The sequence below is a fragment of the Sciurus vulgaris genome, assembly GCF_902686455.1.
Source record: "Sciurus vulgaris genome assembly, chromosome: 2".
In the NCBI taxonomy this organism is placed as follows: Eukaryota; Metazoa; Chordata; class Mammalia; order Rodentia; family Sciuridae; genus Sciurus; species Sciurus vulgaris.
In genome coordinates, this window is record NC_136462.1 from 66,274,064 (window position 1) to 66,291,909 (window position 17,846).

At 35.6% G+C, this 17,846-nt stretch overlaps 1 protein-coding gene across 7 annotated transcripts in view; it reads left to right on the forward strand.

Moving 5' to 3' along the window:
* Window positions 1–1,195: 1,195 nt before the first annotated feature.
* The window catches only part of RALGAPA1 (Ral GTPase activating protein catalytic subunit alpha 1), a 212,513-nt gene continuing 195,862 nt past the window's right edge, over window positions 1,196–17,846 (forward strand). Inside the window, exon 1 of one of the 7 annotated variants that reach the window (XM_079119319.1) lies at window positions 1,196–1,715. In XM_079119319.1, coding sequence (XP_078975445.1) covers window positions 1,610–1,715 — 106 coding nt within the window. In that variant the 5' untranslated portion in view covers window positions 1,196–1,609. The remainder of the gene's footprint in view (window positions 1,716–17,846) is intronic. The other 6 variants (XM_079119316.1, XM_079119315.1, XM_079119317.1 and 3 more) reach the window with 6 other exon arrangements.

A 17,846-nucleotide genomic window follows, 5' to 3' on the forward strand; every position in this document is an offset into this window, starting at 1 on the left:
TTCTTTGCAGTGGAAAAGCTGACAACATATCCATGTTTATGTAGGATGCAGACAGGGGAAAAAGGATTAAAAACATTAAAACATTAAATGAAAGGAATGTGGGAAGGGAGAAGAAAAGGGAAAAAGGAAATACTGGGGAATGATATTGGCCAAATTATAATGTTATATTGTGTGTATGTACGAAGATCTAACAACAAATCCCACCATTATGTACAACTACAATGAACCAATAAAAATGTAAAAAAAAAAAAAAAAAAAAAAAAAAAACCCACAACATAATTAACCCTAAATATATTTAAGTTCTACAGATTTTATTTTTGCGGGGGAATACTGTGGATTGAGGCACATCCCAGCCCTATTCTGTATTTTACTTAGAGACAGGGTCTCACAGAGTTGCTTACCCTCTTTGCTGAGGGTAGCTTTGAACTCCTATCCTCCAGTCTTAGCCTCCCAAACTGCTGGGATTACAGGTGTGCTCCACCGAGCCTAGCCAGATTTCTTAAGATTTTCTCTTACAATATGTTTCTGGTAGGCCTCACTTATTTATGCAAGGTAATATTCTTAACTTTTGTTTTGGGGGGCTAGGAATCCAACCCAAGGTCTTGTACATGCTAAAACGCACTTGTCCACTGAATCACACCCCCAACTACACGGAAGAGAATTTTAACCAAAAGCATGCACTACACATCTGTAAACTACAGTAGATTGCTAGTCACTTCGTAAAACACACAAAAATTCTTTTTTTTTAAAATAGCTAAATTAGCAAAAGAAAGAATGGTACAACTAAGGCCTTCAGAATTAGCATTAAGCACGTACTGAACATCTTTGATGTTTTGGAAGTGTCTTAAGTTATTATTACCTATTAAACAGAGAAGATGAACGACCCTTTTTAATAAAAACTATACGACACTGGAAGTCTGGCTACAAATCACATTTACAATGGAGCACTCAGTAAAACTACCTTCTTTGACTTTCTTGGGCTCCTCCTTGGTCTGGTTGCTTACACAGGAAACCAAGGTGGGTAGTGCCAAGGATGATCTCACGCTGACGTGACGTCAAGAGCCCTTGATGTCAGAAAGTGGTTGCCAGGGGGACCGTTCGCCACCGACGGCAGAGTCGTGAAAACCCATCACCAAATTACTGTCTCAGTTTTGGCTTCTGCAGGGTCTAAGCTGCTACAGAAGCTTTAACCTAAAGGGGGCCTCAGGGAGAGAGGAGTTGTACTGCTGCTGCCGAGAGCTCCACCTCCGTGGCTCTGGGTCCCGGGCAGGGGCCGGGCCTGTGGCGGTGAGCGGCGGCCGCTGGAGGCAGGCGGTGGCGGCGGGCGGCTAGCCCGGGTCTCCCTCGTTCGGTGCAGGGCCCGGAGAGGGGATCCGCCATATTGGAGCCGGAGCCGAAGGTGCCGCGGAGCTGCGGCGCGAGGCGGGTGGAGGTGACCGCCCTGGCCTTCACGGGGAAGGAGTCGGCTCTACTGGGGCCCTCCTGGCTGGAGAGTGAATGAGCTACTTGGGTTAGGCTCTTCCCCGCCCACTCCCTCCACTCTCTGCGGCCGGGACCGGGCCGGGAGGGGGCCGGAGCCGGCTGTGGCGGCGGCAGCGGCAGCAGCAGAATGTTCTCCAAGAAGCCGCACGGGGACGTGAAGAAGTCCACCCAGAAGGTGCTGGACACCAAGAAGGACGCGTTGACCCGCCTCAAGCACCTGCGCATCGTCATCGGTGAGGAGCGAGCGGTGGTGGTGCCGAGGCCTGGGTGGCCCGGCCTTCCCCTGGGAGTCTGAGGACTCTCCCTCGCGACCTGGCGCGGTGCGGGAGTGGAGGGCAAAGCGTCGCCTCTGCAGAGACGCGGGAGGGCGGATAATTTGGGGAGGGGAAAACTTGGCACTTCTCAAACGCTTAATTACTATTAACACAGACATATCTAATTTTGAATTAATAGTCTGAACTCATTTTTAAGAATTAGTATGACCCTAAAAACTTAGATCTTTAAGACTTTAGGGAGACTTGTGTTGTGGGTATTTGTGCTTTAGAAGATATGTTTGCCAGATGACTGACTACTGCCATCTCCACCCAAGTGAAAAGAAAAACAAAATCCTTTCGCAGACAATGCAATCCTTAATCTTTCAAGTTTCTTGGCTGATGAGGGGCAGGAGGAAGCAGTTACACTTCTTTGGGGAGTGGGTGGTTCCCAAAAGCTTGTGGGGAAGAGCCCCGCCCTTTTGTTGATGCACCTTGTTCATCATCACTGTCATTTAAAGGGAAAACTATTACTAGTTATAGGAAACAAGGTAGTTTTATCGATTCCTTTGCTTGTTGAGATTTGTATAGAATTTTCTTTTTTAAAACGTTTTCTTGCCTGTCTGCTGTCCTCAACTTATGTTTTGTTGATAGACCAAACAGTGCTTTGAGTTTTGGATATACTGTTAAATGAATGTTTTGGATATTTGGTCAGTTAGAAGACGATGAGGGCTGTAATAATTCTTATGAAACCTCTGGTTCAGTATTTGGATTTTTCGAATGAAGAAAGTTGAGGTAAAAGGGAAAGTTAATTTGCCTGTATTGATTTACAGAATTAACGACGACTGAGTTTGGAACTTAGATACCTGAAGTTTAGTTCATTTTGTTATCTCAAGCTGTCTTCCTAATGAGTATGTGTTTTGGAATGTGATCTTTATTTAGTGATATAAGTTAGTCTTTTATATAAGGTGTGTGTTTCTCTATTGTCTACTCATACTACCAGGATACTACCAATAATACCGAACATTTGCATGGTGCTTTACTGTTTACAAAATGATTTCACAAAAATTATAATCTTTGCAATAACTGTAGAGGTGTATATATATTATCATCATCTATTTTTCACAAGTGAGAAAGCTGAATTTTGAAAATATTGAGTAGTCATCTAAGCTACTAGAAGGTTGAATCACAACTGGAGCACAGATTTTGTGTCTCCAGTTTATTTTTTACTCTTCCTGTGTTTATGACAACTAATCTTTATCACAAGTAAATTGTTATTTATTCATGTGGAATAGAAAGAAAGCAGTTCAATCTAGGTTAGCAATACCCAAAGAAGCCTAGTTTTCAAGAAAATGTAAATCTTTTAAATATGGTAGAGATTGTTATCTTTTTGTTTTCATTCTACTTGAAAGGTAAGTAATTGAACAAAAAATTTGGCTAAGAATGGGACAGAGAAAGTCAATCTGAAGATGTTTTACAGATACTGGCATTTTGAAATTGGATGCTTCCTGGAACTTAATTCCTACTTGGGACAAGCTGTAGCTTTCGTAAACGCAAAGTGGTAAAGTTGAGTTCCAATAGAGTATTGAGATTTCCTAAATTAATTAATAGTTCTTTAGTTATAGAATAATTAAGGAATGATTTATTTATACCTCTTTGGCATAGAGGGTTTTTTTTTTTTTCCATCGGGAAGACATGTTTACACGTGTCATATATTTTGTAGGTCCTAGCTTATTCAGTTTAGAAAATGACTTTTAAAAAGGAAAAAACCTTTTTGCTTTTTAGTAATTATGGACTTTTAAAGTGGAGAGTACACTGGAGAGTGTCTGTATACACACATATAAATATATATCCATATCCATGTATATGAGCATTTACATTTATAATATCCTTAGCAACTTTCAAATGGTAAACATTCTGCTTTCAGACTTCTTGCACTGTGAGTGGGGGAGGTCCATAGAGACTATACTTCAGTAGTTTCAGAACATTAGTTCTTAAGTAGGGACATTCTGCCTACTAGGACACAATTGACAATGTCTATAGATATTTTTTCACGACTGCGGCAGTTTCCTGGCATCTGGTATGCTAGATGTTGCTAAACATTTTACAATGCACAGGATAATCCTTCACAACAGAATTCTAGTGGTAAATGTCTACAATGCTGAGACTTTGATACTTGTTAAAACAGAGTACAAGATGGACCTCCAAATGCTATAATTGGTTTTAATATATTAATAAAATCTAATAAAACTATTGTGTACTTTTAAATGGTTACAATTATTTGAAATAAGGTTAAGAAAACAAGTGAGATAAAGTAGAATGAGAAAAAATGAACAATGTCTTAGAAGTCTGCCAGTTAGGTATCTGATTTTACAGATGGAAGAGGGACTTCAAATCCTTTTTGGAAATAGGGTTTTAAATAAGGTAATCACAATAAGGAAACTATTTTACAAAGTAATTTGTGCATTACCAGTTACACAGGATTCTTATTTTTGTTCAGAACTATCTGAACTGTATTGGACCAGACAAAACTGCATTCACTTAGGGTATAGGAGTTCAGTACATCCAAATAAATGAAAACATAATCATAGTAAACCTTTTTCCTGGCTTATACTCCTACCATGGGATAATTTTGGTTGAATGCATATAACTTGATTCTGAAGAATTTAGATTTAAATCTGTTTATTGTTATTGATAGTATATATTCAATTTGTAGGAACTAGAAGTTGGAGTTTTCTTAAAAAAAGGGGGGTGCTTGTCTGTTTCTAAAGCTTTGTGATATCCTTTTTACTCTTCCCCCTTCTATTTTGTAACTAGTATCCTTAAGATAATGATAGTAAGTTAGCAATTGTAAAAGTAACTAACAATGCTTGGCTTATAGTGTGTATTGGCCAAAAGTTTGCTTCTATTTTAAAGTAGCATGCCAAAAATTCAGTCCTCTTTATGTGCTTATTTGGCTAAAAATAAATTATGAGTTAGATGATTGTTTCTAACCACTTAATATATAATTGGCCTACAGTAAAACTGCACATATTTAGTTTGTACAGTGACATATTTAAGGAAACCATCATAGCAATCAAGATTAAATTTATCTGGACAATCAGGATAAACAGCCAGAGACTAGGCATGTAGCTAAATGGTCAACATGCCTACCAGACATACACAAAGCCTTAGGTTCTATCCCCAGCACCACATTAAAAAAAAAAAGAAAAAAGGACAAATATAGCCAGGTAAACAAGATAATATATTTATAATTCTCCGATTTCCTTATGTTCCTTTCCTCCCACCCCTACTTGCACTCCATCCTCAGCAACAATTAACTTATTGTCACTCTAGATAAGTTTGTGTTTTCTAGAATTTTATATAAATGGAATTATACAGTACAATCTTTTTTTTTTTTTTTTTTTGCATCAGGAATTGAACCCAGGGGTGCTTAACCACAAAGCTACATCCCAGCCCTTTTTATTTTTTATTTGAGACAGTGTCTTACAAAGTTGCTTCGGACCTCACTAAGTTGTGGAGGCTACTTTAGTCTCCCAAGCCACTGGAATTACAGGCGTGCGGCACCACATCCAGCTCAGTACAATCATTTTTTGTTTGATTTCTTTTATTCAGCCTCATTATTTTGAAATTAATCTGTATTGTGGTGTGATATGTCAACAGCTCAATGCTTTTTACTGCTCTAGTATATATTCCATTATATGGCTGTACCACAGTTTTTCCATTCACCAGTTAATGGACATGTGGATTGTTTGGGGCTGTTGTAAATTCAGTTGCTGTAAAGTGTACTTGTTGTATAGACATAAGCTTTCTTTTCCCATGGATAAATACAAGGAGTGGAATGACTGGGTCATATGGCAGCAGTGTATGTAATTTTTTAAGAAACTGCCAAATTGTTTTTCACCATTTTATATTCTCAACAGCAGTGGTGAAGGTACCAGTTCCTCTGTATATGCACCAGAGTGTTCTATATGGGCAGTTTTCTTAATTTCAGTCATTATAATGGGTGTACTGGTTATAATTAGTATTTCCATGGTGCCTAATAATGCTCAATATCTTTTCATGTGTTTATTTGCCATTGTATAACCTCTTTGATGAAGATTCTGTTCAAATCATTTACCTGTTTTTAAACTGTTTGCTTTCCTCTTCAATTTGGAAGTTCTAGGCACATTAGACAAATACTTTACCATTGTACAGCCCCTTTATATAAGCGTTTTATCATATCAGTAATTTACAAAGTTTTTTTTTTTCCAGTTTGAGTTGCCTTTTCATTCTCTTAACATTTTGTTTTTTCAACTTGTAAAGAAGAAATGCTATTTTGGCTTACATCATTCTCTTAACATTTTCATTGGAGGAGTAGAAAAGCTTAATTTTGGTTAAATTCACATATCACCTTATTTATGGTTTGTATTTTTTGATAGTGTTATTTAAAATCTTTGCCTAACCCAAAATCACAAAGATTTTCTTTCATGTTTTCTTCTAAAATTTTTATAGTTTTAGGGCCTATTTAGGTCTATGATCCAACAAATTTTTCCCCAAAGCTGAGGATTGAACCTAGGGCACTTTTTGAGTTACATTCCCCGTTCTTTTTATTTTATTCTGTAAGAGGTCTCACTAAATTGCCTGGGCTGGTTTGGAACTTGTGTTCCTCCTGCCTCAGCCTCCTGAGTAGAAGGAATAACAGACAGGCACCACCACCATGCCTGGCCTAAAATGGTCTCTTTATCCTTGCAATATACTTTGATATTATATAGCTGCTTTTGCTTTCATTTGATTGGTATTGCATTATATATATATATATATATATATATATCCTCATCTTTTTAACCCATTTGAGTCTTTATTTTTAAAGTGGGTTTCTTTTTGATAGTGTGTGGTTGTCTTTTTATAGTCTAATAATCTGTCTTTTAATTGAGAGAGGCTTGGATGAGTATGTTTAATGTGATTATTGATATGGCTAAGTTTGAGTCTGTCATCTTCCTATTTGTTTTTTATTTGGCTTATCTGTTCTTAGTTCCACTCTCCCCCCTCCCCTTCTTTCACCCCCTCTCTTCTTTCTTTTGGATTAGTTGATTAAATTTTATGTTTAATCTTTTGTTAGTTTTTCAGCTCTAACCTCTTATTATTTTAGTGATTGCTTTGTGATTTACAGTTTGCAATTTTAACCAATTAGAGTCTATATCCTTAAGTGATAATATAGTATTCCTCATAGAATGTAAGAGCCTTACTTCCATTTCTTTCTGGGGTCTTCAAACTTTAGTTGTAATACATTTTACTTAAACAAGCAGCTATCTTTTAAAGTTTTTTAAACAATAAAAAGTCCTATATTTACCCACTTAATGCAAGATTCATTTTCCTCTTCATTCTTTTGCATATTCTGTCCAGAATAATTTTGTTTGTGCTAGAAAGACTAATATTTTTTTAGCAGTGATTGTTGGTGATGGATTCCTTATACTTTTGTTTGTTTAAAAAAAATCTTTGCCTTCTTTATTGAAAGATACATTTGCCTGTCTAGAATTCTAGGTTGATGATTTTTTTTTTTTGTACTTGAGTTCTTTTTTTTTGAGGTACTGGGGATCGAACTCAGGGCCTTGTGCTTGCGAGGCAAGCACTCTACCAGCTGAGTTATCTTCCCAGCCCTGTACTTGAGTTCTTTTTAAAATTTTTTTTAGTTGTCAATGGACCTTATTTTATTTATTCATTTATTTATTTATATGTGGTGCTGAGAATTGAACCCAGGGCTTCACACATGCCAGGCAAGTGTTCTACTACTGAGCCACAACTCCAGCCCTCCACTGTCTTTTTGTTTGCATTGTTTCTGATAAGAAGTCTTTATCATCTGTGTCTTATTCTTTGTACCATAATTTTTTCCTCAGGCTACTTTTAAGATTTTTCTCTTCACTGGTTTTGAGCAATTCAATTATGATATACCTTGGTTAGTTTTCTTCATATTTGTTGGCTTGAGGTTTATTGAGCTTCTTGGATTGTTAGGTTTATAGTTTTCATCAAATCTGGAAAAATTTCAACCATCTTTTTCCCTTACATCTTCCCTTCTTTTTAGAACTACACTTATTGGAAAGTATTAGTATTGACTTACCATATCAAAAAGTATGGGGTTGTAGCCCAGTGGAAGAGTGCTTACCTAGCACACATGAAGCACTGGGCTCAATCCTCAGCACCACATAAAAATAAATAAATAAAATCGTGTCCATCTACTACATAAGTAAATAAATAAATAAAATTGTGTCCATCTACCAAAAAAAAGAAAAGAAAAGAAAAAAGTATTAGGAAATGGAGTTGTTGCTTAGTGATGAAAGCACTTGCCTAGCATGCACCAGGCCCTGGGTTGGATCTCCAGCACCACAGTAAAGGGAAAGTAATATATTGAAGAGTGTCATAGTTCATGATATTCTTTTCTTTTTTTGAATTCTTTTTTCTTTCTCTTTTATTTTTTTGATGTTTTCAAGTTCACTTTTTTTTTTTCCAGCTATTATGTAAACTGCCATTAATCCCATTTGGTTAATTTTTCATCTCGTAAATTATAGTCTTTTTTTATTTTGTGAGATAGGTTTTTTACTCATTATGTTGCCCAGAGTGGCCTCAAACATGTGACCTCAAATGATCCTCTTGCCTCAACATCCTAAGTGCTGTGATTGCAGGTGTGCACTACCATATTCAATTTAAAAAATTTTTTTTTAATTAATGGACTTTTAAAAATATATATTTTTTAATTGTTGATGGACCTTTATTTTATTTATTTATTTGTATGTAGTGCTGAGAATTGAACCCAGTGCTTCACATGTGCTAGGCAAGCACTCACTGAGCTACAATCCCAGCCCTACCACATTCAGTTTTTAGGATGTTTAAAAAAAAAAAAAAGTCATCTATTATATGTCCTCTTAACTTTTTGAACATATGGAATAAGTATTAAAATAATTTAATATATTTCTCTGCTGATTTTAACATCTCTTTCAGTTATAGATTAGTTTCAGTTGATTATTCTTATGCTGATTGTTTTCTTATTTCCTTGTATTCCTGGTAATCTTTGGATACCTGATACTGTCAATTTTACCTCCAGTCTGAGTATTTGTGTATTACTGATAGTCTTTGTACATTTTGTATAGCAATATATTCTGTATTCCTATACATTTTTTTAGCCTTTTTCTAGGGTGTAGTTAAATTACTTGGAAATAGTTTGATCATTTTGGGTCATGCTTTTATTATTTGTTAATAATTGTCTGCTATGATATGAGTACCTTCCTGAATATTCTTTCCATCCCCACGCACATTATGAGGTTTTGTTTTGCTTTGTTTTGAAGTCCAGGTCTTGGAAACAGGCACTGTTCCCATCCCTGTCTGAGCATTTGGTACTGTTCCCTATAAATCTTTTGCATGGTTTTTTTTTTTTTTTGTTTGTTTGTTTGTTTGTTTTGTTTTGGATAGATTCTTACAAGTGTACTGTGGTCATACTTGAAGAGGGGGGATCCTCTTCAGTTTCTTGGGTTCTCACTGAGTGCAGCCAGTCTCCTCTTCGGTGCTTTGTCTTGTGCAAAGCACCAAAAAATTGCATTGGTCTTCCTGGATATTCAACTCCATTTTCTCAACTCATGGAGTCCATTGGCTCTACCTGGATTCCCTTTTCTTTCACCATGACTTGGAAACTCCCTTAAGGCAGTAAGCTGGAGCAGTCATAGGGGACACCCTTGTTTATTTGTCACCTCTCAGTCATCTCTCTGCTCATCTGATGTTCATGTCTTTCTGAAAAACAAAGAAAAAAAACAAGAAACAACAGTTTTCAAGACACCAGACATCAGATGCTGATAATAAAAGGTTCACTTATGTGAATGAGACTTAAAATTGGCTCATACAAAGCAACTTGTTCCCCATTTTTACTTTTTTTATTTAGAGGAGAAATGTGTTATCATAAATTGATTTGTGAAAAATATCTGAGTGTCTTTCTCCAATCTGAATACATTCATGCTTATATCTGGGAATTTTTGAACTATAACCTGCTTATGAAAATAAACTAATTTGATATATCTTTTTTATTTTTTAGAGTTTGATAAGCAGTTTTAGTAAGTAATCCTGTATATGACATTGCTCCTTTACATGCTTTTGTTTCTGGTCTTCAATTTATTTTCTTAATTTGAATCTTACTGACTTGAAAAATTATTTTGACTTAATTGAATTACTTTATGTATTTATGAAGAAATGATTTACTGTGCAAATTATTGTTATAAACATTACCAATTAATCTGCTTAATAGAACAAACTGTTTCAAATACTGTCAGTTTTGCATTAACATTTCATCTATTAAGGATTTTATTGCATCTAAAGGATTATGAACTGAATAAAATGTAGAATGAACAATTAATGATCGACAAAGTCTGAGTAGCCACCATTCAAAGAAAGAAACATTATCACGTTCCAGAGATGAGCTAATTACAACTATAAGTCATTGAATTTGGTTCTTAGATTTCCTACTGGCTAAGGTGAAAAGAGAAACATGTTGCGTTACAAGTTTTTAGTGTCTTGGAAAAGAAAGTATCCTTTTTTGTTTGTTTCGATTAAAAGTTTTTTTGATTCATATCAGTCACAATTTGTGTGTCATGTATGCGTTTGTATATTAGGTCTAATGTCTCTTTTTACTGAAATATCATGGTATATAAGTAGATCTTGGAGAAAATAGCAAGGTGGGTGATTATTATTGGCAAATGGCATTATCATCTTCCTGGTTAAAGACAATGTGGTAGAAAAAGAAAAATTGATGTTGGGACATTTGGATATTGAAATGTTTGGGACATTTTCACATCTCCTCCCCAGCCAAATTCTGCACATATTCAAATATTATGTTCATTTTTTTCTCTTGTTCTTACCATCTTTTCCTTAGTTAAAATTTTTAGGTGGGTGTGGTGGCACACACCTGTAATCCCAGCAACTCCAGAAAGCTAAAGGATCCTAAATTCCACCCTCATCAATTTAGCAAGGCCCTAAGCAACTTGGGAGATCCTGTCTCAAAATAAAAAAATTAAAAGTAGTTAAGTACCTTTGGGTTCAATCTCCGGCCATTTCCCCCACCCCCACCCCCCCAAAAAAGTTTTATTTCTTGCTTGATCTTTTCCATATGAATTTGAGAATCAGCTGATTAAATTCCATGAATGATATATTAGAGTTTTTTTCATTGGATTACAAAATCAAATCCACAGAATTAGAAATTAACATCTGTAAGTTATCTTAGTCTTCCTTTTCTAAGGAAGTCTCCATTTATTTAGGTTCTATAAAGTTTGTAAATTAAAGCTTTATATTTTTCTCCAAGAAAGGTTTTGCACATCTTACTGATATAGTCAAGAACAGTTACATTTGAAAAGAATGTTAAATTTATAAGGATGACTGTTCTATTTGCTACAGAAGGAGCTCATGTGACCAATAATGTGAGATAGTGTTTAGACAAAGATTAGGAAGAAACAATGCTCTTCTAAAAACATGTGGATTACTATTTTTATAACAGATAAATTCTGAGTGGATCCGATTGTTCAGATTCTTCAGCAGAAAATGTAAAACCTTAAAAGTATTAGATGGGAAAAAATAGGCAAGTATTTAAAAATAGTGGTTGGGGAAGACAACTCTTAAAATTTTTGTAATAGCTGTAAATCATCAAGGTTTAGGTATAGTCAGTATCCAGGGAATTAGTTTACAGCCACAGATGTCACAGCATTGTCAAACCAAGATAAACTTTTCAACATACTGGATGTGTCTACTTAACTTGTTGCAGATCTGTAATGAATAGTAAACTAGAGCCAATCTGCAGACTACACTTTGGTAGTAAATAAAAATTTTGAGGTTGAGGCCCTAAGCAATTTAGCAAGACCCTGTCTCAAAAATAAAAAGTAAAAAGAGCAATGGATGTAGCTTAGACCACTCCAGGTACTTTTCACTTTATTTTCTATTATAGACAGTGCTTCTCAAACTGTGAAGTACCAATATTTTGTTTTTGCTGTTTAACTCCAATTCATTACAGACCAATTCGTTACAATAAATGAATCAATAGACAAGACTATTTTTTGCCCCCTATTGATTTGTCTTACTCTTTGTAAAAAAATAATTGACCAATTTAAGGGTTTATCTCTGTATTTGCAATTCTAGCCCATTGTTCTGTATGTCTATACTTTTTTCCTGGGGCGGAGGTGTTATTACAGATTGAACCCAGGGGTGCTTAACCACTGAGCTGTATCCCCAGCTCTTTTTATTTTTTATTTTGAGACAGGCTGACTTCAAACTTTTGATTCTCCTGCCTCAGCTTTATGAGCCACTGATTACAGGCACGTACTGCCACCCTGGTTTGCAGAGCGGGGTCCAGAAGCACAGAAGCTTGAACGAATGTGCGCCAGTCCCCTCTCCTTTCAGGAGGTGGGGTTCTGCAAGGTTCGCACAGAGATGATCTGGGAGGTGACCCCCCAGCTGCAGTGAAGTTCCCAGGATGCAGTGGCCCCAACCAGGGCCCTGGTGGAGGGTGGGGTCCATCTGCCATCCTGTGCACCTGTCACTGTGCCCAGCTCTATAGGACTGTCTTTGACCCAGTATCATACTACCTTGAAGTACTATCAGTTCTCCAGCTTTATTGTTCTTTTCAAAGATTGTTTTGACTATTCTTGGATTCTTGTGTTTTCTTATGAATTTTAAAAATCAGCTTCTCAATTTCCACAGGAAAGCCTATGGGGATTTGATTAGAAATTACACTGAATCTTTACAAAATTTGGGAACTATTGCTGTCTTAATAGTATGAAGTCTTATTTATGAACACAGATCTCAATTTGTTTTGGTCTTATTTCTTTTGATAATGTTTCATAGTATTCAATATGCAAGTTTTGCACTCCTTTTGATAATTCTAATGTTTTTTAATTTCATATCTAGATTATGGATTCCTCAATGTTAGTGTATATAAATGCAATTGATTTTGCATATTGATATTCTACAACCGATTAAACTTGTTTGTTAGCCCTAGGGAATTCCTTTCTATTTCTAGCTATTTTAGTGTTTTTAGCATGAAACTATGTTGGATTTTGTTAAAGGCTTTTTTCATGTCTATATGTGAGTTTTGACATTTGTATTAATATGGCATATTACATTGACTGATTTTTTTTTTCACCAACCTTACTTCCTGGTCATGGGGCATTATCTTTTTTATAAATCTCTGGATTTGGTTTGCTACAGTTTTTTTTTTTTTTTTTTTCTTTTTAGGATTTTTGCATCTATATTCAAAAAGGATATTGGTCTATGATTTTTTTGTAATAGTTTTGATAGGATGAGTCGAAAAGGGTTTTCTAGTTTATAGAAGAATTGGTAGCATTCACCCAGAAAGCCATTTGGCTTTGAGCTTTTCTTTGAGATTAGTTTGATGTTGTTTTTGTTGTTCCCTCCTCCTAATTTAATCTTTTTAAAAAATACATGTATTTTTTAGTTGTAGGTGGGCACAGTACATTTATTTTATTTTTATGTGGTGCCAAGGATCACACCCAGTGCGTCACGCATTCTAGGCAAGTGCTGTACTACTGAGCCATGACCCTAACCCCCTAATTTAATCTTTATGTTCATCATAAATTGTTTCATATTTTTTTCTTAAGTCAGTTTTGGTAGTTTGTGTCTTTCTAGGACTTCCCTTAGAAGTTCTTTGACCCATTGGTTATTTAGTTGTATGTTGCTTAATTTCCACATATTTGTGAGTTTCCCTAATTTCCTTTTATTATTGATTTCTAATTTCATTCTATTGTGATAAGATAACATACTTTGTCATTAGCCCTTTTAAAATTGCTGAAGTTTGTTTCATTCTTAGCACATATAGTCTTTCCTGGACAGTGTTCCATGTGCACTTGAAAAGAATGTGTATTCTTTTTTTGTTGGGTAGAATGTTTAGTAGATATGTTAGATCTAGTTACATTATGTATTATCAAGTCCTCTTATTGATCTTATGTCCAGTTGTTCTGTCTGCTATTGAAAACAGGTATTGAAGTCTCACACTAGCATTATTGAATTATCTGTGTCTCTCCTCAGTTCTATCAATTTTTGCTTAATGTTTTTGGGGGTTCTGTTAAGTGCATATATGTTCATAATTATTATATTTTCTGGATAGATAAACTTTTAACCACTATAAAATATCCTTCCTTTTCTCTAGTAATAATTTGTCTTAAAATCAGTTTTGTCAGGCATTAGTATAGCTCCTCCAGCTTTTTTTGTTGTTATTATTTACAAGGTACAACCCTTTCCATTCTTTTATTTTCAACCTTTTTAGTATCTTCCAATGTGGCTCTTATAGATAGCATATATATTTGGATTAGGGGGGATTTTTGTTTGTCATCTGCTCTGCTCATCTCTGCCAGGTTTTTTGGTGGGAGGTGCACATACTCTACCACTGAGCAATTCTCTTACCCCATGGCTCTGCCTTTTAATTAGAGTGTTTAGTTTACATACATTTGATATAATTAATTTTCACATAGGATTTACATCTGCCATTTTGTTATTAGTTTTCTATATGCCTTATGTTTTTTCTCTCCTTTCCCATGGTTTTTATTCTTTTGTGCTACATATTTTCTAGCATACCATTTTCACTTCTTGTGGTTTTTACATATAACTTTTTGAGTTACTTTCTCAATGGTGTCTATAGGGATTATATTTAATATTTTACTTTATAAGAATCTATTTTGGATTAATGCTAGTTTAATTTTGTTGTGTACAGAAATCTCGCTTTTGTATATCTCCATTTTATCACTCTCTTTTGTGTTATTGTCATACAGAATTGTATTTTCATACAGTTTTTGTCTGTCTACACTAATTTATTGCTTTATGCAGTTGTCTTTCAAGTCAACATGAAGGAAAAACAACTTATAAACAAAAAAAATACATCTAAATTTTTATATTACCTGTGTACTGGTGCCTTGTATTCTTTATTTCTTCCTTTGGTTTTGAATAGCTGTGTAGTATTTTACAACGTTATGGACTCCCTTCAAATTTTCTTTCAGGGCAGGCCTGTGAAACAAATTCTTTCATTTTTGTTTACCTGGAGATAACTTAATTGCTCCTTAAGTTTTGAAGGATAGTTTTTCTAAATATAGAATTCCTGGTTGTCAGCCTTTGTCTTTCCACTCTTTGTATCGTTTCACTGCAACTGCACCTTCATATTTCTAATGAGAAAATCAGCTATTTTTGAGATTTCCTTATTAAGTGATGTTACTTCTCTATTATTATTATTACTGCTATTATTTTGGTAGCAGGGATTGGACTCAGGGGTACTTAACCACTGAGCCACATTCCCAGCCCTTTTTTGTATTTTATTTAGAGACAGGGTCTCGGCCAGGTTGCTTAGGGTCTTGCTAAGGCTGACCTTGAACTCACCGTCCTCCTGCCTCGCCTCTTGAGCTGCTGGGATTACAGGTGTGCACCACCATGCCCAACTGCTTCTCTGTTATCTACTTTTTAAAAGATTGCCTCTTTGTCTTTTGATAATTTTTATTATAACACAGGGTCCATTAATTTATTCTATTTGGAATTGTTACTTGAATGTGTGGGTGTTTTTCATCAAATTTGGCTAGTTTTCAGCCCGTTTCCTAGAAATATCCTTTCTCACTTTTCTCCCTCTCTGTTTTGTGTGGCCCATTATAAATATATTAGTATGCTCAGTGGTCATGTACAGGTTTCTGAACTTCTGTTCACTTTTTTATTCTGTTCCTCAGACTTAATGACGATGATGAGTCTGTCTTCAAGTTTGCTGATGTTTACATTTGCCAGTTCAAGAGTGCTATTAAACTTTTTCAGTGAATTTTTAATTTTAATTATCATATTTTTAAGTTCTTTCTTCCTTTTAAAAAAAAATTCTAGGACTGGGGATATAGCTCAGTTAGTAGAATTCTTGCCTAGCATGTACAAGGCCCGGGATTCAATCCTCAGCACCACCCCCCCAAAAAAAATTCTATCTCATTTTGATATTCTCTACTTGGTGAGACACCATCTTCCTTTAGTAGCATGTATTTTAGACATGCTTTTCTTTAGATTTTTGACCATCTCATTTAAGAGAAATGGTTTATAGTGTTGTCTAGTAAGTTCAGTGCCTGTGCTTGAGGGATATTGTATGTTGATTGCTTTTTTTTCCCCCCTGTATCCGAGATACACTTTTTTGTTTCTTTACATGTCTTGTAACTGTCCATTAAAAATTGACATTTTAAAATAATATAATATGGCAACTCTAGAAAGCAGACTTTTAAATTTATTTATTTATTTATTTTTATGTGGTGCTGAGGATCGAACCCAGGACCTTATGCATGCTAGGTGAGTGCTCTGACACTTGAGCCACAACCACAGCCCAGAAAGCAGATTTTCCTTTCTTCTCTGGGTTTGTTGTTTTTATTTTTTGTTGCTCTTTGTTCCTCTAATAACTTTAAAATAATTTTTATAGTCTTTATTTTATGTGACTACTGAATTCTTTACCCATTCAACTTAGTGATTAGTTAGTAATTAGATAGAAATTTCATTACAAACTTGGAATTATTAAGTCTTCTAGTCTTTGCCAGAGGACTCTGTATGTGTATTGTGGCATTCAACCAATTTACAATTCTGCCTTAGACTTCATTTCCTGCTTGTATAGAATCTCAAGGTCAGCCAGAGGTGAAAGCTTACAGCCTTCCCTAGTCATTCCTGAGTTTGCTCACAGCCCTAGGAATGTGTGTGACCTTCTGTGTTCCCAGGAATTTGTTAAGAGTTTTTCAAAGTCCCCTATTAATACCTCATTTTCTGTATTTTCTTCTTGTTTTTTGTTTTGTTTTTTTGATAATTGTAGATGGACGGAATGCCTTTATTTTATTTGTTTTATTTTTCTGTGATGCTAAGGGTTGAACCCAGTGCCTCACATATGCTAGGCAAGTACTCTGCCACTGAGCTCCAGCCCCAGCCCTGGTTAGGTTTTTATTTGCCTCATCAGTGAGCACCAACAGCTGTGATGTTAATATACAGGCAGCTGCAATGGTAAACAGTTGCCACCTTTTGTTTTAAAGAAATGCCACCAGAAAAAAGTCTTTTGCCTAGCACACTTTGAGTTAAGTCAAATATAGACAAGTTTTGCAAGTGGGAGTTTTCCTAGGAACAGTTGTATAACTCAAATAATGAGTTTTCTGAGAAAATGCCAAAACTCTCATCCCGTCGCAGTCTCTTCAATCACATTCGTATTTTCTTCAGTGACTGATAGGCTCCCAGTTTTCACTGTGGTGCTAGGCTCTTGGTTTCAAGGCTGCTATAGAGCCCTGGAAATGGAAAAAGGTAGAGGAGTGTAGCTAATGAACCTGTGCTCAGCAATGCACAAGGCCCCAAATTCAAGGTATCAGGAAGGGAGGAAGAGAAGTAAGAAAAAAGGGAAGGGAGTGCTCACCCTTTTGTGAGCACACCAAATTTTTAGTAGGTCATTGTTGCTAATGTAATATATTTTGCATTTTTTCTCTATCCTTTTCCTTCGGTATTCAATGACCTAGTTCAGCCTTAAACCAGTATCACAACCACATACCTGTCTTGGAAAGTAGCATAGCATAATGCAGAATATTTATATATACTTAGTCTGGCTTAGTTGCATTAATAGCAATTTGAACCTGGTGTCTTAGTTTATTTGAATCTTTTTTTTTAACTAAAAAAAGTTAGGAGGTAAAATGAAGCTAATAGGATCTATCACAGTTTCTTGGAGAATTTATGAGACTGAAAGAAAAGAGTCTACCAGAGTCCTTAGAAAATAGTTGATGTTCAACAAGTAATGTTACCTTCTTTCCTCTTCCTCTTCATTCCCTATCAGAGTTCCTTTCTTTCTTTGCTGTATATTATTAAGAAATCAGTCTGGCTAGGAGCAGTGGTGCATGCCTGTAATCCCAGTGGCTCACACCTATAATCTCAGCAGTTTAGGAGGCTGAGTTAGGAGGATCGTGAGTTCAAAGCCAGCCTCAACAACTTAAAAAGGTCCTAAGCAACTTGGTGAGACCCTGTCTCTAAATAAAATACAAAAAAGGGCTGGGAATGTGATTCAGTGTGCCCCTGGGTTCAATACCCAGTATCAAAAAAAAAAAAAGAGAGAGAGAGAGAGAAAAGAAA